At 44.5% G+C, this 11,429-nt stretch overlaps 1 protein-coding gene across 1 annotated transcript; it reads left to right on the top strand.

The window, feature by feature from the left end:
• Positions 1-1,075: 1,075 nt before the first annotated feature.
• Positions 1,076-11,169, top strand: Smg8 (SMG8 nonsense mediated mRNA decay factor). Its single transcript, XM_008842673.1, has 4 exons — positions 1,076-2,871; positions 4,844-4,989; positions 6,181-7,053; positions 10,724-11,169. The coding sequence occupies exons 1-4, from the start codon at positions 1,107-1,109 to the stop codon at positions 10,919-10,921; spliced, it is 2,982 nt and encodes a 993-aa protein (XP_008840895.1). The 5' UTR covers positions 1,076-1,106; the 3' UTR covers positions 10,922-11,169.
• The last annotated feature ends 260 nt before the right edge of the window (positions 11,170-11,429 follow it).

The raw sequence follows: 11,429 nt of genomic DNA, 5'->3' as shown, positions 1-11,429 counted from the left end.
AGTCACCTACTGAACATAGCCATAATCTATGTAGTGGCGATCATGTAGATTGTGGCTAACTGTAGAATTTTTCATTTTCTGTCAGAGGATTTGGATATGTATGAGCAGAAAAGGGGGAACTGGGCATGGTAGCTCATGCCTGTAATCCCAGGACTCAGGAGGCTGAGGCAGAAGGATAACTTTGAGTTTGAAACCAGCCTAAAATGCATGGTTCCAAGACATCCCGGACAACAGAGTGAAACACTGTTTCAAAACAAAAAAGAAAAATAGGGAAGAGATGAAGAGAAAAAAGTAACTTTTTTTTTTTTTTTTTGGTCTCTTTGAGACAGGGTCTCCCTGTAACCCCAACGGGTTCCCCAACGGGAACCACGCCAGGCTGACAAATGCAACTTTTTAAAAAATATTTTTATGTGTCCGAATGTTTTGCATGCATTATTAAGTGCACATGTATGCAACACCTGCGGACGATAGACGAAGGCGTTGATCCCTGTAACTGGAGTAAGAGATGGTTGTTAGCCACCATGTGGGTGCTGGGAACCAAACCCAGAACCTCAGCAAGAGCAGCCAGTACTCTTAACTGCTAAGCCATCTCTCCAGTCCCTCCACCCCACATTTTTGAGACAGAATCTAACTCGGTAGCCAAGGCTCACCTTGAACTCAAGGCATTTCTACCTCAGCCTCCCAAGTGCTGGGATTACAGGTGTGCGACACTAAGCCTGCTACCTTTTCTTTCTTGAGCCAGTATCTTAGTCTGTTGCCTACACCCGCGGTGAGCTGCTTCCACAGGTCTCAGCCTCCAGAGAAGCTGGGACGATAAGCAACCGCCACCCCACCCCGCTGTTAGGAGAATTAGGCATTTTTTAAAAATAATTCATACTGCCTCCAATCTAGTTTTTGACGTCTCAATTCCTATGGTCTGAATTTAAGGAAATGTGGGGTTAAGGAAGACCTCGGCATAAGACTGGGAAAGGAAGAGCCGAAAGTAGGAACCAAAATGAGAGAAAAGCAGGCCCTGCGAAGCGGAGGAGGAGTTTCGTAGTGGGACGCGGGCCGGCTGGCTTTAGCGTGAGGACCGGAAGGACTCTGTAGGGAGCTCGTACTATACCATGGCGGGACCCGTCAGTTTGCGCGAGCTTCTGCAGGGAGCTTCGGCCTGGCTGGGCACGGAGAGCCCGGGGGGCCCGACCGTCGAAGGCCCGGGGAACGCGGCCGTTGCCCCCGAGCCTCCGTGGAGGGAGGACGAGATCTGTGTGGTGGGGATCTTCGGCAAGACGGCGCTGCGCCTCAATTCCGAGAAGTTCTCTCTGGTGAATACGGTGTGCGACCGACAGGTTTTTCCTCTTTTTCACCACCAAGACCTGGGGAACCCCGGGCCTGGAATCAAGCCCGAACGGGTCTCGGCTGTGGAGGCTGGAGGAGCCGGGGACCCGGGGGCTGCGGCTGCGGCAGGCGATTCGCTTCGCGGAGGTGTAGCTGTGGCGGAAGGTTCCCGGGCTGAGCCAGGTTCCCAGGACTTCAGCCTTCTACAGGCCTATTACAACCAGGAAAGCAAAGTTCTCTATCTGCTTCTCACTTCCATCTGTGACAATTCACAGCTTCTGCGGGCTTGTCGGGCTCTCCAGAGCGGCGAAGCTGGAGGAGGCCTCCCGTTACCTCATGCCGAAGCGCACGAGTTCTGGAAGCATCAGGAGAAGTTGCAGTGCCTTAGTCTCCTTTACCTTTTCTCCGTTTGTCATATCTTGCTCCTGGTGCATCCGACGTGTTCCTTTGATATCACTTATGATCGAGTATTCAGAGCCCTGGATGGCCTGAGACAGAAAGTACTACCTCTGCTCAAAACAGCCATTAAGGATTGTCCCGTTGGCAAAGACTGGAAGCTAAATTGCCGACCTTGCCCCCCTAGACTCCTTTTCCTCTTTCAGCTCAACGGAGCCCTTAAGGTGGAACCCCCTCGGAACCAAGACACAGCCCATCCTGACAAGCCTAAGAAGCATTCTCCCAAAAGAAGACTTCAGCATGCCCTGGAGGACCAGATCTATAGAATCTTCCGGAAGAGTCGAGTCTTGACTAATCAGAGTATCAACTGCCTCTTTACTGTACCTGCCAACCAAGCTTTTGTGTACATAGTCCCAGGAAGCCAGGAGGAGGACCCAGTAGGCATGTTGCTAGACCAACTTAGAAGTCATTGTACTGTAAAGGACCCTGAGTCTTTGTTGGTGCCTGCACCCCTTTCTGGACCGAGGCGGTACCAGGTCATGAGGCAGCACAGCCGACAACAACTCTCCTTCCATATCGATAGCAGCAGTTCTAGTTCTTCGGGCCAGCTAGTGGATTTCACCCTTCGAGAATTCCTGTGGCAGCATGTGGAGCTGGTCCTAAGCAAAAAAGGTTTTGATGACAGCGTGGGCAGGAACCCACAGCCTTCCCATTTTGAACTTCCCACTTACCAGAAGTGGATCTCAGCAGCTGCAAAACTATATGAAGTGGCTATCGATGGGAAGGAGGAGGACTTGGGGTCCCCCACTGGGGAGCTAACATCTAAGATTTTAAGCAGTATTAAAGTCTTAGAAGGGTTTTTGGACATTGACACGAAATTCTCAGAAAACCGGTGTCAAAAAGCCCTACCCATGGCTCATAGTGCCTACCAGTCAAATTTGCCTCATAATTACACCATGACGGTCCATAAGAATCAGCTTGCTCAGGCTCTTCGAGTATACAGTCAACATGCTAGAGGTCCAGCCTTTCACAAATATGCCATGCAGTTACATGAGGACTGCTACAAATTTTGGAGCAATGGCCATCAGCTCTGTGAGGAGAGGAGTTTGACTGATCAGCACTGTGTACATAAATTTCACTCCTTACCTAAATCAGGTAGCAACAGAGTTTCCAACATTTTGAAATCAAAACTTAAGCTACGTTTTTATTAGTACTAATATTTATTGTTATTGTGTGTATGATGTGGGTGTGGGAGTACACATGTGGTCAGAGGACAACTTTGTGGAGTCCTCTCTATCCACCTTTATGTGGTTTCCAGGGATTGAACTCAGATCATCAGGTTTGCACAGCAGATGCTTTCTTTACCTGCCCAGCCATTTCATTGGCACCTTGGCTGTTTTTATTAGTATTACTTTTTTTTTTTTTTCTGAGACAGGGTCTCCCTGTAGCTCCAGCTGGCCTGGAATTTGATATGTGGGCTGGCCTCAGAGAGATTTGCCTTCTGCCTCCCAGGTGCTGGGATTAAAGGCAATGCACCATCACACCTGGTTGTGTTTTTGTTCTTGTTTGATGATAGTTTGGTACATACTGATAATTTTTTAAAAGAAGCTGGAAATTTAACTTCAGCCATATGTTTTTATTTAATATTTTTAATTGCATTTTAATTTATTTGTGTATGTCCACGTGAGTGGCTGTGTGCATGCCACACATGTATGTAGACATCAGAGGACAGCTTGTGGAAATCAGTTCTCTCCTTCCACCATGTAGGTCCTGGGGATTGAACTCAGGTTGTCAGGCTTGGTGGCAGGCCCCTTTACCCAATGAACCATCTTACTGACTCTTAGCAGTTTTTTTTTTTTTTTTTTTTTTTTTTTTTCTTCTTTTGAGACAGGGTCTCTCTGTAGCCCCAGCTGCCCTGGAACTCACTATGTAGACCAGGCTGGCCTCGAACTCACAAAGATCTTCCTGCCTCTGCCTCCCAAGTGCTGGGATTTTTTTATTTTATTTTATGTATATGAGTGTATTGCCTGCATGTGTGTGAGTGCACCCGTGTCGTGCAATGCCGCAGAGATCAGAAAGGGGGCTTCGGATTCCCCTGGAACTGGAGTTAAGGATGGTTCATAGCCGCCATGTGTGTGCTGGGAATTGAACCCAAGTCCTCTGCAAGAGTAGTCAGTGTTCGTTTCCGCTAAGCCATTACTCCAGCCTCTCTAGCAGTAAGTTTTATGTGCATGTGTGTGAGTGCACCCGTGTCGTGCAATGCCGCAGAGATCAGAAAGGGGGCTTCGGATTCCCCTGGAACTGGAGTTAAGGATGGTTCATAGCCGCCATGTGTGTGCTGGGAATTGAACCCAAGTCCTCTGCAAGAGTAGTCAGTGTTCGTTTCCGCTAAGCCATTACTCCAGCCTCTCTAGCAGTAAGTTTTATGTCTTGCTCTGAAAGGAAATATCAGCCGTGGCTTTTTTTTTTTTTTTTTTTTTTTTTTTGTATTTAAACATTGAGCCCTACTGAGATGGTAAATGATAATTATTAAGAAGCATGAAGTTTCAGAAATTTTCTACTCACGTTTTTTCTTGTATTTGTTGAACTAAAATGAATATAATGAAATGAAAGATCAATATGATGATAGGACAAGGGGAGGAAAAATTCACTTCGTTCAAACTTTTAGGTTAATATTGGGGATGTGGCTAGGTGGCAGAACACTTGTATCACATAGATGAATGAGGCCCTGAGTTCCATCCTCAGCACTGAAAAGAGAAGAAACGTTAGTTTGAAAATAGATATTTTTCACTTGCTTCCTTTTCATTCATGTTTAATCAAGTTTTTGTTAATTTTTTGTTTTGTTTTGAGACAGGGCCTCACTGTGTAGCGCCTCAAGGCCTGGAACTCATTTTGTAGTAGACCAGGCTGGCCTCATACAGAGATCTGCTTGCCTTTGCCTCCCATGTGTTGCAGTTAAAGGCTGTGCCACTACACCTGGCCTGTGTTTTTTGTGTTTGTTTTGTATGTGTTTCTTATTTCCGGAGAACTATGTGGAGAATTTGGGGGCTTGATTGTTGTAGAATGCAAAGTAAACTCGGTTCTGCATTGTATTTGTGAAATTAATAGCGACTGTTACATTTTCCAGGAGAAAAGCCAGAGGCTGATAGAAATCCTCCTGTGCTGTATCACAATAGCCGAGCCCGGTCCACTGGTGCCTGTAACTGTGGAAGGAAACAGGCACCCCGAGATGATCCCTTTGACATCAAGGCAGCCAATTACGACTTTTATCAGGTAGGCCCTGAAGTTTTGCTCTTTTTTGCTGAATACCTGAGTAAAAATACATATTCAGAAGCAGCATACCCACGCCAATGCAATGACTTGGGCAAGGTTATTTATGTGTACTTTGTAATTTTTATTATTATTATTATTTTACATTTTATTTATTATTTTTATTTTATGTGTATTGGTGTATTGTTTGCATGTATGTAAGTGCACCCGTGTCATGCAATGCCCACGGAGGACAGATGAGGCCGTTGGATCCCCTGGAACTGGAGTTACAGACAGTTGTTAGCCGCCGTGTGGGTGCTGGGATTCAAACCCGGGTCTTTTTATTTTATGTGTTTGAGTGTATTGCTTGCATGTATGTAAGTGCACCCGTGTCGTGCAATGCCCGAGGAGGCCCAGAACTGGAGTTATGGACAGTTGTTAGCCACCATATGGGTGCTAGGAATCGACCCTGGGTCCTCTGCAAGAGCAGCCAGTGCTCTTAACTACTGAGCCATCTCTCCAGCCCCAAGTCTCTTACATACTTTTTAAAAAGCATACTTTACATATAGCGATACAGTTTACATATTAAATAACACTATAATAGAATGATTTGATAAAGTTTTAAACAAAAGAAATGAGAAAATATTGTTTCAAAATTTTATGCATCAAAACCAAAAAAAAGAAAATTTAAATCATGTTTTCTCAACGAGTCAAAGTGTCAAGTATATTCAGTGACTAGTCATGTCTAATTCCTAGTTCACTAATGGTCAGTGGGATTTAAAACAATGCCTGACTTTAACAATTTCTGCCTCAAAGGAATAACACAGATTCTTTTGGAATGTAAAATGGTTGCTGCTGCTTTAGTACCCATAGAGTTGAATTCACGTATCCACCATGAAAAAAGAAAAAAAAAAAATCATGTACTTCTTTGGGCTTTCTTTGATTGCTGATCTTGTTAGAATGAAGTGTGTTATTGTTTGGTTTGTTTTGAGACAGACCAGATGCTTGCACTGTAGCCCAGGGTAGCTGTAAACTCTCAATCCTGCTTTAATCAGCCTCTTCTCCCAAGTGCTGGATTACAGACATGCACTGCCTGCCCTCTGCTCAAGAACATGTTCTTATTTCTAGGTACTTATTTAAGTTAGCATACAAAGAAGAATGTATTGTTGCACTTTTTAACTAAAAAGTTTACATTGGTTTTCCTCCTCTTTATAGCTTCTGGAAGAAAAATGTTGCGGAAAATTGGATCATATCAATTTCCCAGTATTTGAACCAAGTACTCCAGATCCTGCTCCTGCCAAAAATGAATCCTCTCCTGCCCCACCAGATTCAGATGCTGATAAACTTAAAGAAAAAGAACCTCAAACCCAAGGAGAAAGCACAAGCCTGAGTTTAGCTTTGAGTTTGGGCCAATCCACAGATAGCTTAGGCACCTATCCAGCAGACCCACAAGCAGTAGGAGACAATCCAGAGGTTCATGGCCAAGGAGAAGTAAAAGCTGAGAAGAGACCAAACTTAGTTGATCGGCAGGCATCCACAGTGGAGTACCTCCCAGGCATGCTACATTCAAATTGTCCGAAAGGTCTCTTACCCAAATTCTCCAGCTGGTCTTTGGTTAAACTAGGCCCTGCTAAGTCTTATAACTTTCATACAGGTTTGGACCAACAGGGCTTCGTTCCAGGAACAAACTATCTTATGCCTTGGGACATTGTTATCAGGACTAGAGCTGAAGATGAAGGAGACTTAGACACAAATTCATGGCCTGCTCCAAATAAAGCTATTCCTGGAAAGAGAAGTGCAGTTGTAATGGGAAGAGGAAGGCGGCGGGATGACATAGCTCGAGCTTTCGTTGGCTTTGAATATGAAGATTCTCGAGGTCGTAGATTCATGTGCTCGGGACCTGACAAAGTAATGAAAGTGATGGGAAGTGGACCAAAGGAATCAGCTTTGAAAGCCCTAAATAGTGATATGCCCTTATACATTCTGTCATCATCTCAGGGTAGAGGGCTAAAACCACATTATGCACAACTTATGAGGCTTTTTGTTGTGGTTCCTGACGCTCCTTTGCAAATAGTACTGATGCCTCAGGTAAGAAATACAACCTTCCCCGTAAACAGGCAAAAAATATTGATGCTTTTTAACTGGGAGGTTTGCCAGTTTGTTTATTTATGAGACATGTTCTGTAGCCCAAACTGACTTGGAATTTACTGTGTAGCCTAGGATGACCTCTTGCCTCTACTTCCCAAGTGCTGGGATTATAGATATGTACCTTTCTGGTTTATGTGGTACTTGGGATTGAACCCAGGGATTCATGTATGTGAGGCAAGTGCTTTATTTACTACCTGAGCTCCATCTCCAGCCCATGTTGCTTATTTTGATTATTTTGTTTTTTGAGACAGTCTCATGTAGCCTAGGCTGTTCTTGAATTCCTGAACTGATCCTCCTACCCCCACCTCTCTAGCACTAGAATTATCGTCTTCTGTCAGCACTTTCATCTCACTTTATTTATTTATTTATTTATTTATTTATTTATTTATTTATGAGAGGCTGGCTTGGAACTCTTCCTGTCTCCACCTCTCCCGTGCTAGAGTGAAACATGTATACCCCCACACCCAGTTTAGGTAGTGCTAGGGACTGAACCAAGGCTTCATGCATACCTGTCAAGTATTCTATCAATTCAGCTACATCTCCAACCACTTGTTTTGATTTTTTAAAAATATTTTTATTATTTTTATTTTATGTGTATGAGTGTATTGCCTGCGTGTATATGAGTGCACCCGTGTCGTGCAATGCCACAGAGGTCAGAAGAGGGCTTCAGATTCCCCTGGAACTGGAGTTAAGGATGGTTCATAGCCGCCATGTGGGTGCTGGGAATTGAACCTGGGTCCTCTGTAAGAGCAGTCAGTGCTCTTAACTGCTGAGCCATCTCTCCAGCACCTGTTTTGATTATTTTTAAAAATATGTGATAGCTGGCATGGTGGTGCAGGCCTGTAGTCCCAGCACTTGGGAGGCAGAGGCAGGCGGATCTCGGATCTCTGTGAGTTCAAGGACAGCCTGGTTAACAGCTGGGGCTACAGGGAGACCCTGCTTCAAAAAGACCAAAAAAAAAAACATGATAACCAGGCATGGTGGTACAGGCCTTTAACCTCCCAGCACTTAGGAGGCAGAGACAGACAGATCTCTGCTGAGTTCAAAGCCAGCCAGGACTGCATAGTGAGACTCTGTCTCAATAAATAAAAAGAGGCAAATGAAAAAAACCATGATAAGCTGGGTGAAGTGACTCAGGCCTTTAATCCCAGTACTCTAAAAGATGAGGCAGGAGGATCTCAAATTCTAGGCCAGCCTGGGCTACAGCATGAGACATGCCCCCCGCCCCCATCTCAAAAGAAAAGTACAAGAAAAAAATTGAAACTATTTCATTAAATAGGCCTTAAATTTAAATACCTTTTATACCTAACATTCTATTCCTTAAAAGAGAAAGTGTGGGACCCTGACAGGGTGGCATATACCTTATAGTCCCAGCTACTAGAGAAGTAGTGTCAGAGAATCATTAAAGCACAGGAGTTTAGGGCCAAATTGGGCAATATAGTGAGACTGATCTTTTTGACCAAAAAGGAGACTTGGTCTCCCTGTAGCCCCAGCTCTCCTGGAACTCACTATGTAGACCAGGCTGGCCTTGAACTTACAGAGATCTGCCTGCCTCTGCCTCCCAAGTGCTGGGATTAAAGGTGTGTGCCACCACACCTTAAAAAAGGGGGCTATCAGTGGTAGAGTACTTGCCTGGCATACAAAATCCTATCCCACCAGAGCTGAGAGAGAAATTTGTGGGTATTTGATTTTATTTTAACCAGTTTACATCATTTGGTTCAAAGGTAGAGTTTGAATTAAACAGTCTGTTGAAGCCTAGGGTAGCCCTCACCTACAGTCCCAAGTACTTGGGAGGCTGAGGCGAGAGGATCATTTGAGTTCCGGAGTTTGAGACCAGTTTGGGAAACAGCAAAATCTTGTTTCAAAGAAAACAACAGAAACACCAGGGTGTGGTGGTACTCACCTGTCCTCTCAGCACCTGGGAAGCCGAGACAGGACAATTTTTGTGAGTTTGAAGCTTGCCTGGGCTGAGACAGAGTATATCAGGACAACCAAGACTACACAGAAAGACTGTCTTAAATATATAAAAGCAGACTATTTTGTGTGTATGTATGCATATGCTGTGGTATGTGTGGAAGTCAGGACAGCTTGTAGGAGTCAGTTCTCTCCTCCCACGTGGGTCTTGGAGATCAAATTCAAGTCCTCAGACTTGGTGGCAAGTTTTTTTTTTTTATGTGTATGAATGTAATGCCTGCGTGTTGGTGGGTACACCCGTGTTGTGCAATGCCCATGGAAATCAGAAGAAGGTGTCAGATCTCCTGGAACTGAAGGACAGTTGTTAGCCACCATGTGGGTGCAGGGAATCGAACCAGGTCCTCTGCAAGAGCAGTCAGTGCTCTTAACCACTCAGCCATTTCTCCAGTCCCTTGTTTTGTTTTGAAACAGGGTCTCCCTGTAGCCCCAGCTGGGTTGGAACTTGTTATGTAGTCCAGACTGGCTCATCTCACAGAGCTCCACCTGCTCTGCCTCCTGAGTGCTGGGATTAAAACTGTGCATCACTACGCCCAGCTTGATAGCTTTTAAAAACTTTTTTTTTTTTAACCTGGAGTATCTGGGATTATAGGCATATATGCCTCCAGCACCTCATTTTCTTAGGCAGTCCTGGGGATAGAACCCAGGGTCTCTGATATTCGAGGCTGGCCCTCTACCCACTAAGCTATATCCCTAAGCACCTCAGTTTTCTTTATTTAACTATAACAACAACCATTGGTAAGAATTTTAATTTTTTCCCCTAATTTCTAAACAGCTGCTGGTTTAGGAGTACAGTTTTTTTAAAAACTGGTCATAGGAGTTGGAGAGATAGCTCAGCAGTTAAGAGCACTTGCTGCTCTTGTAGAGGACCTGAGGTAGGTTCTCAACATCACCTTCTTTCTGTTAGCTCACATTCTAGGCATACGGTGACCACTTCTGACTTCCACAGGCACTGCATGCATTTGGTGCGCTTATGTACATGCCAAATACTCATCTACATAAAAACAAACCTGAAATTGAAAAAAAAATTAGAGCTGGGCCGTGTGGTGGCACACGCCTTTAATCCCAGCACTTGGGAGGCAGAGGCAGGCATATCTCTGTGAGTTTGAGACCAGCCTGGTCTACACAGTGAGTTCCAGGTCAGCTGGGGCTACATGGAGACCCTGCCTCAAAAAGACAAAGAAACAAAAAAAGTAGGGCTGGAAAGATGACTCTGATTAAGCGCACAGACTACGCTTCAAGAGGACCTGAACTTGCTTCCCAGCACCTATGTCAGGTGGCTTGCAGCAGCCTGTAACTCTAGCCTTGCACTCAGGTGAACAACCCACACACAGACACACACATATACATATAATTAAAAATTCACCATGTAGACCAGGCTGGCCTTGAACTCACAGAAATCAGCCTGCTGGAATCTCCTGAGTGCTGGGATTAAAGGAAATGGAAAGAAGGGCTGAGGGAACACTCACATAGGGGGCAAAGGGGAGGGTCCAGGAAACATAGGCAGCTTCCAGCTTTCCATTCAGTATGGCTGCTTAATCTTCTGTGCTCTTTGAACCTAATGTTTGCTTAGGCACTTCTCTCTCAGGTGTTTCTTACTGACAAATGTAAAAGTAATTATATTACCTATCTTTTTCAGGTGCAGCCAGGCCCTCCACCATGTCCAGTATTTTATCCAGAGAAACAAGAAATCACTCTCCCACCCGATGGCCTCTGGGTTTTGAGATTTCCTTATGCATATGTGACTGAGAGAGGACCTTGCTTCCCTCCTAAGGAGAACGTACAGTTAATGAGCTATAAGGTACTGCGAGGAGTTCTCAAAGCAGTGACTCAATAAGAGTTTGCCAGACAGTTCAGTCCTCAATTCCAGCTGCTGTTTGTTTTGGTGTGTGTGTTTTGTTTGTTTTAATGTGTATCCCAAACTGTGTTTTCCCGAACCCAAAATGTGTTTTGGGTGCAGGTATTCAGTATTTGGACAATAATTGTTCACTATTTCATTATATTGATATTTATTGTAAATGGTGTTACAACTCTCAATAAATGTTTGTTGTTCTAGAAAAAAGGATACAAAATGTATAGTTGATACGTGTTTTCCCTTGTTTCTGTTTCACTGTTCACAAGATACTTCCATCATAACTCAGCATTTCATAACCACTGTAAGTAAAACATCCCTGCCAAAATGTTCCAGTTGCAATATTCCTTAAGATTAGTGCTTTTCAAATTGTCTTCAAAGCAAGATATTCAAGCCAGAATGGGCCATGCCTGTAATCCCAGCATTCAGATGAGGCCAGCCTGTACTAACTATATAGCAAGACACTCCTCAAAACAAAATAGCTGAGCTGGGT

The sequence above is a fragment of the Nannospalax galili genome, unplaced genomic scaffold, assembly GCF_000622305.1.
Source record: "Nannospalax galili isolate Female #2095 unplaced genomic scaffold, S.galili_v1.0 scaffold879, whole genome shotgun sequence".
Classification (NCBI taxonomy): domain Eukaryota; kingdom Metazoa; phylum Chordata; class Mammalia; order Rodentia; family Spalacidae; genus Nannospalax; species Nannospalax galili.
This window is presented reverse-complemented; position numbering and strand designations above follow the sequence as displayed.

Coding starts and splice junctions, on each gene's coding strand:
- Smg8 (XM_008842673.1), top strand. CDS start 1,107: ATGGCGGGACCCGTCAGTTTGCGCGAGCTTCTGCAGGGAGCTTCGGCC. Junction 4,990..6,180: donor CCAATTACGACTTTTATCAG/GTAGGCCCTGAA, acceptor TCCTCTTTATAG/CTTCTGGAAGAAAAATGTTG. Junction 7,054..10,723: donor AAATAGTACTGATGCCTCAG/GTAAGAAATACA, acceptor TATCTTTTTCAG/GTGCAGCCAGGCCCTCCACC.